At 35.4% G+C, this 22,320-nt stretch overlaps 1 protein-coding gene across 6 annotated transcripts in view; it reads right to left on the bottom strand.

The window, feature by feature from the left end:
- LOC126702768 (disease resistance protein RUN1-like) overlaps positions 1-21,674 on the bottom strand; it is a 107,682-nt gene extending 86,008 nt beyond the window's left edge. The window contains exons 1-9 of one of the 6 annotated variants that reach the window (XM_050401597.1): positions 21,419-21,674; positions 18,381-19,485; positions 17,993-18,277; positions 16,825-17,909; positions 15,828-16,639; positions 15,120-15,297; positions 13,996-14,050; positions 13,146-13,221; positions 11,432-12,101 (exon numbers count right to left, since the gene is read on the bottom strand). In XM_050401597.1, the coding sequence (XP_050257554.1) occupies positions 16,902-17,909; positions 17,993-18,277; positions 18,381-19,485; positions 21,419-21,570 (2,550 nt within the window). In that variant the 5' untranslated portion in view covers positions 21,571-21,674 and the 3' untranslated portion in view covers positions 11,432-12,101; positions 13,146-13,221; positions 13,996-14,050; ... (1 more) ...; positions 15,828-16,639; positions 16,825-16,901. Of the gene's footprint in view, positions 1-11,431; positions 12,102-12,782; positions 13,222-13,995; positions 14,051-15,119; positions 15,298-15,827; positions 16,640-16,824; positions 17,910-17,992; positions 18,278-18,380; positions 19,486-21,418 lie in introns of those variants that run through there. The other 5 variants (XM_050401598.1, XM_050401599.1, XM_050401600.1 and 2 more) reach the window with 5 other exon arrangements.
- Between the last annotated feature and the right edge of the window lie 646 nt (positions 21,675-22,320).

The raw sequence follows: 22,320 nt of genomic DNA, 5'->3' as shown, positions 1-22,320 counted from the left end.
AGAGGGAGGTCCTTCTTGGCGAAAGATAGGGGAGCTGAGCACTCAGCTGAGGTGCGCCATTCAGCTTGGAACCCTAAGCTAAGGTGTTGGAGCATCCTCTCCTTCTCCCCAAGGATATGGATGCTCTAAGGCGCATGAGGTGGCCGGAGCTCTTCTTATCCTTGAGGAGGGGTTTGGGCATGGTAAGTTTCTTGGTAATCTTTATTAACAATAAATAATTTTTTTTTTTTTTTACTTATCCCTTTATTGTCCATGTGCAAGCTATTCAGGAGGTGGCCGTGGCCGAAGAATGGGTCAAGGAAGCGTGGAACAAGGCTAAAGTAGAAGGTAATCTCCATGCCAAGGCCGATAAGAAATTGAGGGCTGCTGTACAGCAGAATAAATAGCTCACCAAAAGTGTGACTATCTCAGAGAGGGACCATCTAAGTGCTAAGGCAGGTCTGAAGAATGCCGAGACTTAGGTCGAGGACCAGCACAAACTGCTCTATATAACTGAGATAAATCTGGCCATTCAGAGACAGCTAGTATTGGATCTCAGGGCTGAGTTGCAAAAGGTTAAAGAAGTAGCTCGGGTGGCCAGGGACATTGCTGAGGCTAAAAAGGCAACATCCTATGAACGTGGGGTGCTAGACACAGAGACAAGGCTGGATGAGGAGGTGGCTGGGGTGTGCAGGGATTACTGCGTTGAGGTATGGGTAGAAGCGCTCAACCAAGCAGGAGTTCCTGCCACCTCTGAACTGAGGAGTGCGGAGAATATCTTCTTCCCAAAGGATATCAGAGAATATCCAACAATGCTCCCTCCTCCTGCTGCCCTTCCCCTTCCTACTCCTAAGCAGCCCCTCACCATCTAAGCCCCCTCTCTGGGTGCTAAGGTCCCAACAGGAGCTGTTAAGAATAAGGAGGATGCTATAGGGGGTCCTCGGCCTGGGGATGAGGGTAAGGACAAGGGGGTTCAACCACCAATCGAAGCCAATCCCTTCGAGGATGCTCTCACCATTAAGGATGTGGTCTCCAAAGCCAAATGAGCAAAGTCCAAGTCCAAGGCTGGGGATACTAAATCTAGGGCGGTTAATCACAAGGAATACCCTCTCCGAGAAAAGTCACAGTCATAGGGCCCCCTCTTTTTTTTTTAACTTCATCTTTCCGTGTATTTTTGGTTGTGGTGTTCACCATTGATTATAATGTACCCTCTTTTGATCAATGAAAAGACTCTACTTTTTACTATATGTGCTTTCCCTTTGCATGTCTTCAAGTTTGATAATATTGCACACAACGTTGAACTGTTGCTATTCTTTCTTTAATAGAAGCTAATAGTAACGCATTATTGATAATTTATATAAATCAAACAAGTACCAGTAATAAAGAGCATGATGACATACTTTTACTGAGAATTGGACCTTCTATAGGGAAGACTACGTATTATGGAGATGAATAATATTCCTTGTAAAAAGTAAACAGGGCAAACAGCCTTCACTCTGTTCAACACTTACATAAATGTCTAAGAACCTTAACTTAGTTAAAACCAGTGATCCGAGGAGTTGGGTAGGACCTGAGATCTGTTTTGATACTTAAGAAAATAATTGGATGTCACAGAGCGTTAAGTTACCCAAAGCATATGGTCTGAGGAGTTAGGCATGACTGAGGTTCTGTTTAACACTTAGAAAGATGTTATAAAGTGTTAATTTACCCAAAGCATGTGGTCCGAGGAGCCAGGCATGACTGAAGTTTTGTTTAACACTTAGAAAGATGTCATGAAGTGTTAATTTACCCAAAGCATGTGGTCTGAGGAGCCAGACATGACTAAGGTTCTGTTTAACACTTAGATAAATGTCATGAAGAGTTAATTACTTAAAGCATGTGGTCTGAGGAGTCAGGCATGACTAAGGTTCTGCTTAATACTTAAAAAGATGTCGTAAAATGTTAATTTTCCCAAAGTATGTGGTTCGAGGAGTCAGGCATGACTAAGGCAGGCATGTCTAAGTTTCTGTTTAACACTTCAGAAGATGTCATAAAGTGTTAATTTACCCAAAGCGTGTGGTCCGAGGAGCCAAGCATGACTGAGGTTCTGTTTAACACTTTGGAAGATGTCATAAAGTGTTAATTTGCCCAAAACATGTGGTCCGAGGAGCTAGGCATGACTGAGGTTCTGTTTAACACTTAGAAAGATGTCATAAAGTATTAATTTACCCAAAACATGTGGTCTGAGGAGACAGATATGACTGAGGTTCTGTTTAACACTTAGAAAGATGTCATGAAATGTTAATTTACCTAAAGCATGTGGTTTGAGGAGCCAGGCATGACTAAGATTCTATTTAACACTTAAATAGATGTCATGAAGTGTTAATTTACCCAAAGCATGTGGTCCGAGGAGTCAGGCATGACTAAGATTCTGTTTAACACTTAGATAGATGTCATGAAGTATTAATTTACCCAAAGCATGTAGTCCGATGAGCCAGGCATGACTAAGGTTCTATTTAACACTTAGATTGATGTCATTATATATTAATTTATCCAAAACATGTGGTTCGGGGAGCCGGCATGACTAAGGTTCTGCTTAATACTTAGAAAGATGTCATAAAGTGTTAATTTTTCCAAAGTATGTGGTCCAAGGAGCCAAGCATGACTAAGATTCTGTTTAACACTTAGATAAATGATAATGGGAAGTACAATGTATTTCATAATAAATGAGAATATGACAAAGGAAATTTTTATTAATAATAATACATTTTCAAGTTGTTTACATTCCAACGGCATGGTATCACATGTTCATTGAGGTCTTCAAGAAAATATGCTCCTATACCAATCACAAAGGTGATGCGATATGGTCCTTCCCAATTAGGCTCTAGCTTTCCCCAGACTGGGTTCTTAGCAGTACCCAAAACTTTTCTTAATACCAAGTCTCCTGGTGTTAGTAGTCTCAGCTTCACATTGGCATCATACCCTTGCTTGAGCTTGTGTTGGTAATATGCCAACTGAACCATGGCATTTTCTCTTCTTTCTTCAATCAAGTCTAAGCTCTTTTCTAGCAATTCGTTGTTATCGCTTGGATTGAAAGAACTTGTTCTCATTGTTGGGAAATTAGTCTCTAAAGGAATAACAGCCTCGACTCCGTAAGTCATTGAAAAGGGAGTTTCCCCTGTGGACCTGCGAGGTGTGGTTCGATATGTCTATAGGACATGTGAGAGTTTTTCCACCCACTTTCCCTTCACATTATCCAACCTCTTCTTGAGTCCGTTTACTATGACTTTGTTGACAGCCTCGACTTGTCCATTCCCTTAGGGATAAGCTGGGGTGGAATATCTATTCGTAATTCCAAGATCGCAACGGTATCTCTTGAAAGCTTTGCTATCGAATTAAAGGCCATTATCCGAGATGAGGGTACGAGGGACCCCGAACGAGTGACAATGTTTTTCCAAACAAATTTCTTGACATCTACATCCCTGATATTTGCCAAGAGTTTAGTTTCAACCCACTTAGTAAAATAGTCCGCGCCGACTAGCAAGTATCTCTTATTCCCTGCCGCCTTGGGAAAAGGACCCATAATGTCCAAGCATGAGTAAATGGCTAAGGGCTGGACAAAGGATTAAGAACTCCCCCCGGTTGGTGTATGTTTGGTGCAAATCTTTGACACTGGTCACACTTCTTTACATACTCCTGTGTTTCCTTTTACATGTTTGGCCACCAATATCCCTGAATGATGGCTCTATGAGATAAATATCTGCCTCTAATGTAGCTTCCATAAATCCTTTCATGTAACTCCTCAAGGAGTAGTTTTGAAGTCTCAGGGTGTGTGCATAGTAGGTATGGCCCAGAAAATGAGCGTTTGCATAATTTTTGGTCCTCAGACAGCCAGAACTGAGGGGCCTTTCTACGTACCTTGTCAGCTTCTAATTTCTCCTCGAGCAGGATATCCTCCTTCAAGAATAGTACTATGAGGTCCATCCAACTAAGCCCTACTCTAACTTGGTGAACATGGACCACCTCTCTCTTTACCTCAGTGGGCTTGTACAAGTCCTTTACCAGGATGATCCGAGGTAAGCTCTGCATTAAGGAGATTGCAAGTGTGGCTAGGGAATCAGCATGTGTGTTTCCACTTCTAGGGATATGCAATAAGCTGAAAGATTCAAACCCTTATTGCAAATGTCTAACTTGACTCAGGTACCCTTGCATTCTCTCATCTCTCACTTCTAATTCTCCCCTCACTTGGCCAACAACCAATCTTGAGTCTGAGAACATCTCTACTGCTTTTCCACCCATTCTTTGAACCATGGTCATTCCCATCAGTAGAGCTTCATACTCAGCCTCGTTGTTTGTGGCCGAGAATCCCAATCTTAGTGATTTCTCAATGGTAATTTTCTCAGGTGAGACCAAAACTAGCCCCCACTTTGAATCCCCTTTGATTCGCTGCACCATCAACATATACCTTCCAGAATAAAGGTTCTTGCAAGGTGATTGTACCAACTGATTTTCCATCCATGTGTTGTGTTTCTACCTTTTTCTCAAATAGGGATTCAGCGAACTTGGCCACCAAATCTACGAGGACCTGGCCCTTAACAGAGGTACGAGGCATGTATTTGATGTCAAAAACCCCTAGGATCATACCCCACTTGGCAATCCTCCTTGTGTAATCAGCACTTTGGAGCAGAGCTCTGAGTGGAAGCTGAGTTAGGACAACAACTGTGTGTGCTTGGAAGTAATGGGGCAGTTTACATGTAGCATGTACCACCGCCAAAATGGCCTTCTCCAGTGGTAGATAATGGACCTTGGCCTCATGTAATGACTTGCTCACATAATAAACTGGTCTTTGTATGCCACTATCAACTCGTACCAACACCAAGCTTACAGTATTAGGGGCCACGATAATATAAGCAAACAGGACCTCATTCATCTCAGGACTGGACATGATAGGTGGTCGAGAGAGATATTCCTTAAGCCGCTGGAAGGCCAAAGCACACTCCTCGGTCCACTCAAATCCCTTCCACTTATTCATCAACAGGAAGAAAGGTTTGCATCTATCTGCTAACCAAGAGATAAACTAGTTCAAGGCAGCAGTCATTCCAGTTAGCTTCTGGATTTCCTTGGGATTCCGAGGTGGTTGTAAACTGTTAATTGCCTTAATCTGATCAGGGTTAACCTCAATTCCCCCGTGAGTTACCATGTAGCCCAAAAAATTGTAAGGGCGCGTTTTGGACCCTAAACCCAAAGTATGATTGGATCCAAGCCTAATAAACCCAATACAATGAATTTGTAGAGAGTAGGTTAGAAAACTAAGCTCTGATGAATGTGATAACAGTTAAATAGATTGCATAAGATAATTAAACAGAGATGGACTGGAGTACTCTAAGTAAATTTGTCCTTGGCTTAATCCGAGAAGACCTGTTCTAGTATATATTGATTGAAAATTGTTACATATATGGTTCAAGTTGCTACAGTGCTTTCTATTACAAATTTCTGATCCCCAATCCGTGGAGAATATTTTACATTATATAGTTCCTTTTAGACGATCTTGATCCTACACTTGTTGATCATTTGAGCCACTACTTAAGTACTTGTCCCATCAGATACCCTCTCAGGCCTTTTGTGAGTTATGATAGTCAAAGCAACACTGTTCAGGGGTCTTTTCCATATAAATGCGGCCAGAAAATTAGCTGTAAGGCATTCAATGCGGTGGCAGCAGATGTTCCTTAGATATTTCCTAACTCTCATTCTTCCAGTACATTCATAATGCACGTCACTCTCAGTGGAATTTCCTAGAAGGTCACTTTGAGTGATAGAATATACATTTGATCTGTGCTTCGTTTATCCAAGGAAACAATCCTCCTCGGACCACCTTTCCCAACCTTTCCACTTGCAGGTTAATTATGGGACTTTGAACTTAACACTCTCACCATTGCTTATTCGTCCTCGGACCAATTAACGTCCTCGGCCAAAACCCAAGGCCTAATATACAATTTTGGGCCCTTATCCCTACAATTATTATTATTATACAAATAGTGGTTGGACTAAAGTTGAGAATTTCATTGATAACAATTTAAATAAATTTTTATACATTTGTTTAAATAAACTCAGTAAAATTTTAATACGCATTTAATTATGCTTATGTGCAAATATATCACATGCATATATATGAAGTTATAAGCTAATAAGAAATAATTATTTATTTAAATTAATGAAAATAATTATATATTTATCAATTCACTCAAGTAGTTGGTTTGTTTTCTTGATTATATTAATTCTAACAATCTGCAATAATTAAATATTAATTTTATAACAATTGAAGTTTTTTTTTTTTTTTTTTCAAAATATTATGACATAGAATAAGCATTATATATAATTTTTTTTTATATATATTGAGAATCTTTTTTTTTTTTTTTTTTTTATAAGATCAGATATATATTGAGAATCTATATATAACACATGAGATTATTTTCTACAAAATATTTAAAAATACATATGGCATGGGACATGCACTTTTTAAGTGCAATAATGCCTTTTTAACAGAGATAAGTAACGAGAGACAAACAGAGCTTACCTTAGGTGAGCAAAGTGTTAATTTTTAAATTACAGGTAGAAAAAGTGTTTTTAGAGCAAACCATAGGTCGGCAAAGTGTAATTTCCCCTTTTCTTTTATATATATATATTTATATATATATGAGTTAGGTTCAAGTTACACATGATGTAACTCTAAACAATGTTACACCACTCAATATTTTTTAATTGGATGCAAATATTGACAAATACATTATTAGATTACATTATCTTTGTGTATTCTTTATGCCTGCAAAATTTTAAGTTAATCAAAAATTAATATCCATGTCATCAATTAATTGTTAAAATTCAAATTTTTGTAGTTTAAAATAATGCATAAAATATGAGTTTATGGATCGAACGGTAAATATCATCCAATTAATATGAAAATTGGCATGCATGTTAAGAACATATAAAACATGTAATTCAACGGTTGGATTTTCAAAATATTAATTCAATAACAAGCTATTGGATGATGTAACATTACTTAGAGTTACACTAGGTGTAACTTGAACCTAACTATATATATATATATATATAATTTTTATTTTTACAAAGAAAAACAAAAAATGTTCATAAAAGACTGATTTTTGATCGGATGAAATGGGTGGGTAATCACTTTCCATTTCCATAAGATAGCCCCTAATCTTAGATTATCAGTTCTATATTATTATTTATTTACGTAATTTTACATTTTGAAGAATGTAATTTAGAACCAAGGTGTGTGCTTTTTTTCTCTAAATTGTTCTTAGAAAAAAAAAACAAGCATTGTAATTTTCTTTTTGTGTTCTATATCAATGTAGATTCAAAGATTTTTAATGACATTATTACTCCTTGTTTAGTCATTGCCACCAATTTTAGTTTTTTCTATTGGTAATCTCAATAAACAACAAAATTTGCTTACTCCACTATTCTCCCAAGCAACTACTTGATCAAGCCACCATGTCTTTCTCGGCTGCACGAAGAGCTAGCTAGGCAGTCGGCTTTGGTCACCAAGTTATAGAAAATTTCCCTTAGTTTTTGAGAGTACCCATTTTTTGTAACACTGTTGTGTGGTTCGAAGCAAATCGACATCTTTCCCTAACCAATCATATATATCACACGTGATGAATATTAATTAATTGGAAAAGACTATTACACACTTACTTAATGCACTTAGTACGCACAAATCGTCACCACACCACTCTTAATTAATTGACTTTTGTTTCTCATTAGTGCTCTCCTCTGCCTTTAACTAACCAATTATTTATATTCACCGGATAGAAGCAACATAGCATCAAGCCAGCACGGTGGTCATAAATTATCAATTACCACACAAGAATCCATTCAGTATTAGAGAAATAGCAAATTTATTGCATAACAAATCAAGCAAATGTCGGCCAATGGCATTTGCATAGGAAGCTAGAGAATATTCAAACATAGTTCATCAAAACTTGTGCACTAAAAACAAGTGACAGCCAAATATTTTCGAAGATCTTGCAAATTTGATGTGCAGATCAGAAGCAATAATCCCGACAGATTCTACTTGCAATGTAGACGGAAAAAAATTGAAGCATATGGTAGGCTCATTTCAGGATTCACAATGTATGCAAATTTGTCCGTATAAAAAGAATAAAATACCATATAGAACAAAGAATAAAGATGAAAAAAATTAACTAATGCATCTAATCAACTTTGTTTATAAATCTAAGTCAATGAATGCCTGAAGTTTCCTATATGCTTGTGCAAGTGTCTTATGTTTCAGGCATAGACATCATAAAGACTTGACACCCAAAGCATAGTCTCTTAAAAGGCTGAGAAATCAGCTACTAAAGTAAGAGGCACGAGATTGCTGATTAAATTCTCCACCATCGAGAATTAAAATGGAGAATCATAAATTGTGACCCAAGGTGTGCTGGTATGACCTATCAGGTTCCTTGAATAAATACTCAAGGGCATAAATTTTCTGGGTTCAATCAATAAATGAAAGCCCAAATTTCCTTTGTTCCAAATCCTTGGTTCTTGGTTCAAAAACGCGCCCTTGAGATCCTTTGATGGTTTGAACTTTTGCAAATATTAGATCCTCTTTTGATCGAATAATTATTCCGAGTCATGTATAAATATAACTCATTTTGGAACAGCAACTTGTCTTTTGGCTCTTGAAAATATGAATTTAGTTTTATTTTTTATTTTTGTTTGATTCCGAGAATGACTAGGTTAAATTTCTTGAGCCGCATTTTTTAGTTTAGAACTCTTATAAATTATAATAGAGCTTATGTTTTCATCTTCATAGCTTGTGTTTTAGAGTTTAGTTCAGAATGATTACAGGAAATAACTATCGCAGTACCAAACTAATAGTCAGCTGATTATGGTAATTGATTTTCAAAATGTTTGAAATCAAGATGGATGGTTTTTGTTGAGACCTAAATTGCTAATAATGTACAATATTAAGCATAATATGGTTATGCAAAACTAACTTTCATTTATCTCATTCACCTTATTGATAGTAGATTAGAAATGCACAATTAGTTTGTTTGCAGAAGGTCCATGTACAAAAACATAGCTCTAAATGTGCATTCGAGCCAAATTGTAGAAAAGTTCCATGTACAAAATTGGTGAATACAAACTATATTGTGATGCATCATCCAAAAAACAAAAGAAATTCTATGTTCACAACATTTTTATAATACTTTCAAAATAGATCCATAGCAATAGATTGTTATTGGCTATTACTAATAAGCAAAAAAGTAATTTCAATTACAGATTCAAATTAGAATCAACAAATTACCATCTATGATTTATTATGAAAAAATTATGAAAATTTTGTCAACGCATTACTTTTTTAAAAACAAATTTCATGTTTCCAAGATTAGAGTGACAACGCAAAGTGTATCACATCACCTCAGTGATGTCATCCTTTAACTAGCCCATCTCTCTACATGCCTCTTGATTGAAGTTTTGTACACGCCTTCACCTCTTATTAGCATTGCATCAAAAGAATTTTCAACAATAAGTTGTGATCGTTGCTTGTCCCTCATTAAGCTTTTTCCCACACATAAGCAAAACATCTAAGCGGTTATATATGCATACAAAATTATGCAAAACTTATGATGAGAGGCAATTTTATTGGCTTAAAACAGAGGATTGCGTTTAAAATAAGAAAATGTGCCTTTAGCACCTCAAAGCATCATGCAATAACCATTCCTATTGAAGAGCGTCTATAATTGAACAATTTAATTTTAACAGCATTATTGGCAAGTTGCCTGTTCCTCCCTCGATATTCTTAAACATGGTACCTAAATATTTTGTGTGGTGAGAGGAAATGTACCATTGGGTAACCTTAAATCAACAAGGTAATATGATCCTACATGGAACAACCTGTAGTGGCAAAGCTAGGATTTCACTTCAAGGGGAGCAAGATTAAAAGACAATATTAAAAAAAAAAAAAAACCTGAAAAATATTAATTATACTAATAACAAAATAGATAAACCAATGTAATTGTCATACAAAATCTACCTAATTTCAATTAAAATTTGATCTAGACTTATTATTGCGCTTAGGATTTTCTGTAATTTCAATTCACTAAAAGTATATATTTCATATCATTAAACTAAAGAAACAAAACTAACCAATTCATAGTTTTTAATAATCAAAGTAAGAGATTGGTATAAATATATTAAGCTTAGACATCTAATTTGATTCCTCAACAAATTGAGAGAAATAAATCAATTTAAAAGTATTAAGAATATAGCAATATTTATACGTGCAAAGTTGTATTGTATAATTGTATACACATTGCAGTACATTGATTGTTTTTAAAATTTGGCTTCACAGTGTTTAAAATTAGAAAAATTGCTAAAAACACTACAAGTTTTACTACATAAAACTTACAAAAATTGATATAGTAATGTATGTGATTGATTTAAAACAGAAATCTAGATTTTGAAACTGAATTTACAAGAGATATAGAACCAAAAAAAAAAAAAAAGACATTGGAGGCTTTATGGATTTGGTACCATGAAGGCTTTTTTTAATAATAATAATTTGTGTAAGAAATATAAGACTCATCAATTGAAATATTGTGACTAAATAAAAAATGGAGTGAAAAAATTAAAAAAAAATAAATATAAACACCAAAATTGCTGCTGACTTTTTTCTCTTTTCTAAACAGGTGACTAGATTTCACTAAAAAAAAAAAAAAAAAGAGCATTCGAATAGAGAAGAATATTCCTGAATATTAGCAACTATAAGGTCTTTTAGGAGGAGTCGGGAGGGGGGAAGGGGGCAGTTGTCCCTCTCGACCCCGTGGCTCCGCCCCTGGAACAAAGTTACTTTTATATTCATATAAAATAATGTCATTTTATATAAGAACTTAAACTCGTGCCATGTTTAGGATCACTCTCGAGTCATTAACAACTTAACACTACCCTCCCGTTCAACATCAACATGTGTAAATTGCATATTAAAATTACATGCACACACGACATACTATATATAATTTCATTTTTCCTTCTCCTACATGACATCGCTTTCACAGCAGGAACCCAAGCACTGTCATGGGTACCATTGATATCTCCTATACATGCCCAATAACATAACAAAATGTAGTTGAAGTCCTATCATAACCAAATACAATAGTAAACATAGTGACACTATTATGACATACATAATAAAATGCTTCTATATCTTGAACCATAGATAGTACTTTTCTTTTACATCAAGTTCTTGAGGGAGCTCATGTGCATTTTCATCTAGCTTAATTATAATGTTCTCAAATACATGAACTGCCCTTAATACTCGACAGACTCGCCATTGGACAATTTCAGTTGAATATTGAAAGCAATTTATAACCACTCTCATCCAGGTTATTATGCCCTACAATATACAAAAACATGGTAGCGACAATAATTACACATCAGCTAGTAAGTTCTCAAACACAGGTTACAACTACCATTATAATACCATACATTTACATACATTCAGTGTTGCACCAATTTGAGTTGTCTGACATAATCTGCTGTGAACCATATAACAAATATGTAGTTACACAAAATTATCTGGAAACAAACATAAAGAGGCTGAAAACAAAACACACATAAAGAGAATCACAACCAAAGCACAACATTGTTGTGTAAACATATAGCAACTACAAACAATGTCTCCAAGTTATTACAAACAAACAAACACCACATCGAGCACAACCACAACTCAATCAGATTCCTTCGCAATGAACTCCATCCAGGCTTTCTTCCTATTATCTGGCACGGTCATGAAGAAAATCCTAGCCTCGCAATTATAGAGTTTCTTTTGTACCTTGAAGAAGGTCATATCGTCGAGGTCTTTGTGCCCATGGAGTGTGGCAATAGCCTTCTCAAGAGAGACCTTATCATCAGTGCCAGCAGATTCACCCACGTGCTTAGTGCTACCACTTGCCTTTGCCTGCCCAGCTATAAACTTCGCCCTTGGTAGTTCAGTAAAGCTCTGGATAGCCTTTGTCATCTCACTAAGTTTATCTCCTTTCTTAGCTTTCTTCTTACCCTTGGACCGTTTTTGTTGCATTGGACACTTCTCAGCATGTGTGGTGTGCTCGACCCTAAAACCCAAGATACATATAGAGTAACAAAATAGTAAGCACGAACCCAAGATACATAGAATGAAGATCATTCACATTAACCCCATTATAAGCTTCTTTCATAGTCAACCATATTACGGCCTTAACTCAGAGCTATGCCAATCATACACACACTTAAGCAGTAATTATATTCTATCAAATTTTATTTAGCAAAAATATGTGTGTTCTATCAAATGTTCCTTCAAAAACCCAAGAAATTGTCAATCTAGTTGTATCGAAAGGTGTTCCCAAATTTATTGTACATGCGGATGTTTCCCATTATGAGTCCCACCTTCCCCATTGATTTCAGAACTAAATAATTTCCAACCAACCAGATAGTTATACCACATTTTCCAAGTGAAGTGCCAATTTGTTCCATCAATTTCTTTTACTTGCCTTTTTGGCACTTCCCAATACATTATGTGCAAAGAGGAACACAGGTTCTTTCATTTCAGTAAAAGATATACTTAGAACTCATAAAAATTCAGGAAGAACTACATAGATTCAACTATTGAGATTGAAGCACAAAAAAGAGACGTGATAAAAAATGAAGAAAAAACCAAGAACTGTGATCATTCTTTTCAGTATACTTGTCTATTAGAAATTCTTTCATAAATCATGTTGTATAGTGTCTAGCAAAGTTCTAGATTTTACAAAGAAGACCTTTTTCATATATTTGTAAAAGTGGAAACTTACACATGTATCTAGTAACCCTATATAGCCAAAAAGGGGGACAAAAAAGAGATACTGAAAAAGATTTGTCTTATATAACAATTGACACATTAGAGAGTTTTATTTTTTAGAAGAACACATTAGAGAGATGAAAATACGAATTTGGATTTATGAAATTTTCCAAAGTAATATGTAATTAATAAATAAAAGAAGTCCTTGATAAATTAGACCATTAAATTTATTAGTATGATATATGCTAGATATGTCACATCGTGCACCATCAAATACAAAAACTTCATTGCCTCTTATGTCCATGTACTCATTTACAAACTAATTTTGTGTTGAAATGTGTACCTGTGTAATAAAACCAATGTTGTAAAGTTTGATCACTTCATGATGGGCACAACATGCAAATGATGTTTAAAAAGAGCTACAAGACATGTAAGAGTGTTTTAGTGTAAAGGAAAACTAATAAAAATTATTCCTATTGCTGCATACAGATGAAATAAGGTAACTATTCAACAAAAGGGAAAACTCATGTAGTATATTCTATGCATAAATATTGTGTCAAAACATGGAACAGTATTAGCATGAACTACATCTTGTCTTTTTTAAGGAGATCCAGGATTTGAGGCATTAGGACATTCAAAAAAAAGAAAAGAAAAAAAGAAAGAAGTAGAAGAAGATTGAACTCTATCTATGGATTATTATGTATCATAAAATGAATGGAATTTCTATTTTGGCTATAAAAATTGATTTTATGGCATGAACATATTATGTATTTACAAAAACACAATTAACCCACTCAAATACTGAGCAGATCACTGGCTCACTGCCAAGGCTTGGAGCCTTGGACAACTACCCAACAAAAATACTCAACTTGAACCTTTACATCTTTCCTGATAATTTTAATATTTGTTTGATGGTTCCTCAGTTAATTTTTATCTCCCCTACACAATAGTAGTACACAACAACCCACAATCTCAGCTTATTATACGACATGAGTAGATTGTGTGTTAGGCTTCAATCCAATCCGTTTGTATTTACCGAAATCAGGATGTGGATTTGCATATTAACAAACAATGTGTTTCTTTGTTTCAAAAAAGCTTCTTAATGAATACTTTAAAAAAAAATATATATATATATATATATATACCATTAAAAATTATAAAATAAAAAACCTAAACGTAGGTTCTTTTTTTACCTTGTCAAGTCGACCATTTGGCTTGAGGCTTATCTTCTGAGTCAGTCCTATATTCCTAGAATCACTCACAACATTAAAAGATTACATAGAAAATTTTCAGCAAAAATGAGGTGCCCACTTTCTATGTAAACAAACATGGAATACAGGTAGTAATATATATAGATTGAGTAAAACCTCATTGACGTACAACAGAAAAGCCTCCCCAGTGGAGTCCCTGAGATTCTGAAAGCTCATAATCTGATATTATTATTATTATTTTCAAAACACATTGAGAAAGAGAAGAGCATAACATTTTTTTAAGTTTTATAGAAGAGGGACGGAGGGATTTCGGGACCTGGTGAAATTGATGCCAACTGTGGAGAAAACTTCTGCCCATTGAAGTCATTCCTTTAAGACTGAGATTGAACTATGGCAATATGGGTTTTGGCAGAATATGACCAGAAGTATGGGAAAGAGAGGATATTGAAACAGAAAAGAATTGAGCAAGAGGTAAAAAGCTATGAGTTTGTGTAATTGAGGAGACATTCGGGCATCCTAAGAGACTTGAAGAGGAGAGGTTGTGGAAAGAGTAAATATGACAATTAATGTTTTTATTGTAGAGAAACTACTTATTCAAAGCTCTACATGGCAGAATCTCATGCTTTTCCACATGAGGTCTTTGCTTATATATATATATATATATATATAGATTAACTAACAAAAGAGACCTCAATTATCAAATAAAGAGGCCACCAATGCCTTATTGTTTGCTTAAACTCTACATAACATTAGAAGAGTAAGCCCACACTTCTGCACTATCAAGGACAAATGAGTTCAAAGAATAATCAACACTCTATTTATTAAATGCCAAACTCCTTCCCAAGGTGAACTAGAAACACATAGAATCAAGAAGGCCCATCTTAAAATCTAGAATCATGATGAGAAATTGCATACATTGGCACTAAAAACCAACAGCCCAACCCCCTTTTCACAGCCTACACACCTACCACTACAGCCAAGCCAAAAAGCACACCACTTTGTTATTGTGCAATGTTCCAGCCATATAAGCTTAAAAAAAATGTCTCAAATTAAATCCTACCAAAAATCGAACATTAAATTACAAAAAAAAAGATAAATTAGCTTACCTGCCAAAACAGAACCACAATAGGGCCAAAAAAGACGCATATGTTCTTTTGGGGCTTCCTTATCAAGTGACCTTGCACGTGTATAAGCAGTACAGCAATGTGAGTCTTACCACAACCTCTTCCCAAATACACAATTATATTCTCATCCAAAGCTTTCTGGCTTAGCTCCAACTGGTACCTTTAGAAAACATTTATACAAAACAACATAACCCACAATAAGCTCCTCCTATTTTATTGGGGGAAAATGCATTTTATTCCAAGGAAAGAAATTGCCAGCAAAGTCAAACACAACTGGCTTGCTTAAGCCGTGCTTATGTGTTCTGAAAACAAAACCATAGGAAAAAATCACCAGCATTTTGTCACTCTTTCAGGTTCTATGAAAAATATGGGATAAGAGAACAAAATTTATATGTTCCAAAGGGAACCCAGAGCGTTGAGAACTTAAGAACTAAGTCTGGCGCCACTATTTCAGCTCATATTAGTCAAGCATTACAATTGCCCGAAACTAAAACATCAAAACAAGATAGAATTCAAAAGTTCTTTACCCTTTCTACATTAATTTTCCTTAAGTTTCCTTGCAGCCAGACACAGAAATAGTCACATACAAGAAAAAAATGTGTACCAAGAAAAAAAAGAAGAAAAAAAGACAGTTTCTGGGAAAAGAAAAGGAAAACACCCGAGAAAAGTAGATAGTTGAAAATAACATACTTTCTGGTGACCTTCCTGGAATCTTTCAGTTTTTGAGTTGCTGAACCCAGTTCCACTCCATCACCATCACAGCCATTGGCCTCTTTGTCTGAGTTTCCTTGTTATTGTGTGCATGAATTGAAATTCCCAATCCAATTTTCAATTAGATTAGGTTACTGTATCCACTTTGGGTGCGGTGCCTTCTCCAGCCCCTTCCCATCATAGTCATCATGGCTTCCCTTAATTATGGTATCTCTGGCTGAATCGTCAAAATCATCCTTGTAAGGAGTGATGCTGCAGCTGCTAGACCCAACCATAGTTTGTTTGAGATCTTCAACATCTTGCTTGAATACCAAACGGGCCCCGCATTTTGTAACCTCCAATCCTAGACCCCAGGTTTTAAATTCAATCTTAATATCACTGAATCCATTAGTATCGCTTTTACTCGATGCTTTTTCCCAATCCTTGTGAAAGAATTGAGAGGGTAAATATTGCAGCCAAAGGTGATACGGTTCAATCTTACCAAATTCTTCGGAAAAACCATCGGCCACTCCAAAAATTTCGTAATTGTTAAATTTAATGGAACATGAAAGTTTATGTGTATATTTATTATGCCCCAAATCTTCAAAATCAAGTTGGTCAAATGACTCAAATGGACTATGTTGGCGGAATACGAAAACAATGCACATAGCAATTCCCATCAATTTGTTACAAAAATCTGAAGGCATTTGCAGACTCACTGAAGCCCCCACATTTTGGTGTCTAAACCATTTCGGAATTTCAGCTCCAGGAACATAGATATAATGTGCCAATCTGTCTTGCCCATAGTAATGCTGAAATATGCAAATAATGATGCTTAGAACTTCACAAGACTGAAATATGCAAATAAAGATGCTTGGAACTGAGAGAGAGAGAGAGAGAGAGAGAGAGAGAGAGAGAGAGAGAGAGAGAGAGAGAGAGAGAGAGAGAGAGAGAGAGAGAGAGAGAGAGAGAGAGAGAGAGAGAGAGAGAGAGAGACCTTGTCATTAATAAAATAACGACTTAGCATTGTTGACATGTAACCGTAGCCTTGATTCTCAATCAATTTGACACAATTCAGAAGCTGAAGTGCTGGCCGAAATCATATTCTGATCCTAATGATAATGTTTCCAGTGAGGTACACTGTGTTGCATCAATATACTTAATGTTTGATGAAAGCTTTGGCAATGATCGAAGATTCGAGCAACCACGCAGAAAAAGATCTTGTAGATTTGATAGTTGAATCATACTTTTAGGAAGCCAAATAAATTCATTTCCTTCTAGATTTAATATTGACAAGGACGACAAGCAATGAAAAGCATCAGGAATTGCCTGAAGATTGCAATGACTTAGGTCCAGTTTGGTCAAGGACCATAAGCCTGATAAAGAACACTCTAACATGGCCATGAGATCTGGACTTCTTCTCGGTTGCATGAAAGAAAACCTGAAGAGTTTATTTGAAGATTTAAATGATAGCCCTTTACATCCACGAAGAGACAGTTCTTTGAGATTTTTTAAGAGTTTGATGGATGTAAGTAGCACTTTTATAGCAGATCCACTCAGATCTAACTCCTCCAAGCATTTGAGATTCCCCAAATTTTCTGGTAGTTCTTCAAGTTTTGAGCAGCCAGATAAAGTGAGAACTTTTAGAGACATCGAACTATAACAAGCATTCGGAAGACTTGAAAGGTTTTTACAGTCTCTTAGATCCAATTTAACAAGGCCAGTTAAACGCTCCACTGACAATGGTAGATCTTTTATAGCAGTCTCATTTAAATAAAGTTCAGACAAACATGACATATTTCCTACAACCTCTGGAAACTTCTTTAGTCTTGAACAGCCGGAAAAAATAATAACTTCAAGAGATTCCAAGTTGATCTTGTGAGGAAGGCTTTCAAGACACTTGCAACCAGACAGATCTAATCGAATAAGCTGTTTGAGATTTCCAAGAGATGGATGAATCTTAGACAGTGCTGTACAACCTTGAAGAATCAATTGCTTAAGATTTGGGACTCCACTTAGATTTGGGGTCTCAATCATGTTTTGAGAGTTACGCAAGTCAATGAGTTTTAACTCATCTAAAATCTGTTATAAACCAATAAAAAATTAAATAAACTCAAGCCTTAATGAAAAGGAATAAAATACAAAATTGAATAAGTGAATCTTACCATAATTCCATTCCATATTCGTTTGATGCTGCTGCAATGCATTTTCAATTCAACAAGCTTATTAGGTTGGAAGTTGGTTGGCATGGAACTCAAAGGATATCCATGCCATTCTAAAATGCGTAACTCATTAGAAAGACAATTGAGGCCTTGCGGAAGTTTCACATTACCCATATCACCCACTTTAAGCAATCTCATTTTTTTCATCTTTGAGAAGACTTCAGCACCCAAGTGCTCCTCTTTTTGAATAGGTGCGTTTAGCATTATGCCTTCAACTACCTTTGTTCCCTAATAACCAAGATTAATGAAATTAGAATAATTGGAGATCCTTAGAAGAATTTGTAAGAATATATGTACTTTTCTAAGTTTAGGTCTAGATAAGTCAACTTACAGTATTATTCTTCAATACATGAAGGACGTCCTCATAAAGCCATAACCTAGTACGTCTACCAAGCTCTTTAGATCCACGACGAACTATATCTTGACCCATTTCTTGTAGTAAATCATGCATCCACAAAGCTCCATTTTCATTAATGGTTATGAGCGATTTGTCCATCAAAACACCAATATTGTAGTCTGGATGGTAACCAAAACTTTTTAATGTCTCTCTTATGCAATCTTTGTTCTCTCCTTTGAAAAAACATGCAATATCTAGAAATAATTCTTTTTGGGTTTCCATTAGCCCATCAAAACTTATTTGAAGAATGTCCAAAATTTTTTTTTCAGGTTCCACTTTTACTTTATCTATGAGACTTTCCCATTCATCAATGCTTTTGGTAAATAACAAAGAACCTAAAACTTTAAGAGCTAAAGGAAGGCCTTTAGTGTAATTCACAAAATACATACACAAATCCACATAATTTTCTTTGGGATGGGGTTTCTTGAAAGCACTCAAACTAAAGAGTTGCAAAGCTTCATCTGGATTCAAACCCTTTGCTGCATATATGTAATTCACACCACATATTTTCAACAATTGGCTATCTCTACTTGTTACAATGATTCTACTCCCTGGACCAAACCAATCAAGGTTCCCAGCCAAAGCTTCTAATTGTTTTTGGTCCTCAACATCATCAAGAACAATAAGAACCTTCTTACCACGTAATCTATTCCCTATGATATTGACCCCCTCATGAACATTCCATATCTTTATTTCACTTTCCATAAAGATATTAGAAAGAAGTTGTTTTTGTAATGAAACTAGATGTTGATTTTCAGTTTTTTCTCTTACATCAGCAATATAGCTACTAGCTTCAAAGCTACCCGAAATTCTTTTAAAAATTTCTACAGCAAGAGTTGTTTTACCAATTCCACCCATCCTGCAAATTCCTACAAAGCGAACACCACCCGACCTTTCATCTACATATAAATCCAACACTTCCCTCACACGGGATTCTATTCCAACAAGCTTAAGATCTTTGGAACTAGTTCTTGATAATATAAGATTCAATTCTCCAAGTACCCTTTGAACAATTTCTTGGATAACTTCTGCTTCAGAACTACAATGAAGATAGCATAACAATAAATTTGATGACAGTATAGTATAGCATAAATACATGAGACAAAACATTCAAAATACAATCTTAGATTCGTTCAGTAGCAAATGGGAAATTTGAAAAGTGTTTAATATAGCATCGTAATTGAGGTTTGATTTGTTTGGTGTCATACAGTCCAAGTGAGAACCACATGTTTCCTTCTAACTATAATAGTTTAATGAGTTGAGAGTGTGCCTAATTTTAATAAGTCTTTTGTTGTATGTTTCTTGGATTTAATTTTCATACTCTTTTTTTCTTTTTTTCCCCTTTTTCTTTAATCTTCACAATAGGAAAAAGGAACAAATGCACCAATTGAATTATTTACTATATATTTACGCTTATGGCCTATTTACTTGTCCAAAACATTTTAATCGTTCGCCAAAGAAATTCTACAAGAAATGTAAATTAGTGAGATAATAATTGAGGTTAAAAAGATTAGTCATTGTTAGTCATAGTAATATTTGTCATAGTCATGGACATGGATGGTTGAAAATCATAACAATATCCATTTAAGTATGCGTTTGAATACTGCTTATTTTACTAAAAACTGAAAACAATAAAAAAAATATATTCCATTTTCTGTTCATTTGCCTTGATGAATTATTCATGTCCTATGAATAGTACACCAGGCACTGGTTAAAAAAAAAAAAAAAAAAAAAAAAGAAGCCAGATGCATACGCTGCGCTCCAAAATGCAAAACAAACGCACCCTAAATCCAAAACTTATAATTTTGAAAAAGTGTCTCCCATTTGTTTAATTCCAAAATGTGATTTGACCTCAAATTTTACAATATTCCTGATTTGTTATAAATACTTATTATATTCTTAGTTTTAACACTACCTTATATAGTACGGTATTTTTATCTTGACCATTGATTTGACTCATATTCTATTTAACTTTGGAGGTAATAGGTATTCATGTTTGAGGTATTTTTTTTTCTAGAAAATCTAAGTTTTTATGAAGATAGACCCAGATGATAAAATAAAAAAATAAAAAAAAAAGATGCATCTATTATTCCAAATATATGCCAATGATTATTCTCGAGGTAAAATGACTAGAAGTTTCTTCATAGAGAAGGTGTTCACAGAGTTTTCCTTTTGGAAATATTTAGCTTGTTGATATCTAATTTTTGTTAATAATGTCACTTGATAACAATAGAAAAGTGCTGATTAAAAATGATATGGGTATGACTGAATGAGATATCTAGCACAAAAAGAAGTATATATGGGATTATACCTTGGATATTACGAACTTTGGAAATCACAAGCCTATTGATTAAATATATGTCTAAACGCATTGTCCTGATACTGGCCTAGTCTGACTCCTGCTACACTTCTCAGATAATAGGTATTAGACATTCTAAGCTGAAGGAAGGCAAGCATTTGACTTCAGGCACTAGGGCCTACTATAAAAAGCGAAGCTTCCTTGACTCGGCAATTCACTATAGAATGCAGATTGTATACCAAGTTGTATCTTTCTGTTCGGGAAGCAGAGAGACCATTAGAGCAGCACATGCTCTAGCTTGCTGGTCTCTGCTTAATTTTGTATTGGGTTGTTTTGATCCTCTAAGAGGTCCCCCACATTTTGTTCTCTCCATTTCTCAAGACTTGGCTTCTGTACTGGATATTTTCAGGTCTTGAAGTTTGTTTTATCAACAAAAGTTTATATGATTATAAAAATAAAAATAAATGTTAATTCAGTAACAGACTACCATGCCTCAAACTAAGCAAAGGTTCTTCGACCAAAGTCCAACTTGAGCGTATAATTTCCTAAGTCATAGTAATATTCATGGACAAATTAAAAATTTTCTCTTTTTCAATCGGAGTAATTTTGTGGAAAATTACGATATTGATATAATAATGTGAACAAAGCAGTCAATACAAATGTAAAATGTTACCTGTGTTGTTGTACATGCCATCCAGATATATTGCCGACTTCTTTCAAAGCAGCTTTCCATGCTTGCAAATCCTCAATTTTAACATTGGGATCTCTTTCATGCTCAGCAAAGGCTTCAGCAAAAGTCCGTTTCCGTGTAGCAAGAATACCCATCTGGTTCCGTACATCAGAGGGATTCACATGCTAAAGACTGGTAAAATTGTCAACCTGTTCTGTTTCATGCATTCAACAATCTTTGCTAGTTCAGCCAAGCACCACACCGAGTTTGTTGAGAGAACGACGACTGCAAACTTGGTCTCTTCTATTACTTTTAAGAGTTCTGGTATAATATATTTTCCACGCGGAAGGTTTTCGTCGTCTCTGTAGTTGATAATACCCTTTTGTTCCAAAGCAGCGAAGAGATGGCTGATAAAACCCATGCGGACGTCCTTAAAGCGAAAACTAAGGAACACATCGTATTTCCAATAAGAAGAGGAGGAGGAGGAGGAGGAGGAAGCTGTTTGAGTTTCCATAGAAGTAAATGGAAGCAATTGGATCAATGACCAAAAGTTTCAGTCACTCCCGCCGGTTAAAAAAAAACCCACCAAATTAAAAGATAACCAGAAAAAAGGAAACAAGAAATAGTTTTCAGTGCGTAAAACTGAAGAGCTGTTGACGGGCCTATCTTCGAAGATGAAAGCGAGTGAGGTTGAAATTGAATTGGGTTTGGGTTTGGCGTTCAGCTGCAAAGAGAGTGAGGAAGAACAAAAATATGGTGGGAGAGACAATGAAAAGTCAAACAACAAATAATACAGGAGATTTCGGAGTTGGTGCGCTTTTTTTTTTTTTTTTTTTTTTTTTTTTTTCTAAAACCGTTCAAGTAGCGCAATCACCTTTTGTTTGGGGTTAACGAAGCTCACTTCC

This window comes from Quercus robur, chromosome 10, assembly GCF_932294415.1.
Source record: "Quercus robur chromosome 10, dhQueRobu3.1, whole genome shotgun sequence".
In the NCBI taxonomy this organism is placed as follows: domain Eukaryota; kingdom Viridiplantae; phylum Streptophyta; class Magnoliopsida; order Fagales; family Fagaceae; genus Quercus; species Quercus robur.
Note: the sequence above shows the minus strand (reverse complement) of the source record. Positions and strands in the feature narration are given on the sequence as shown.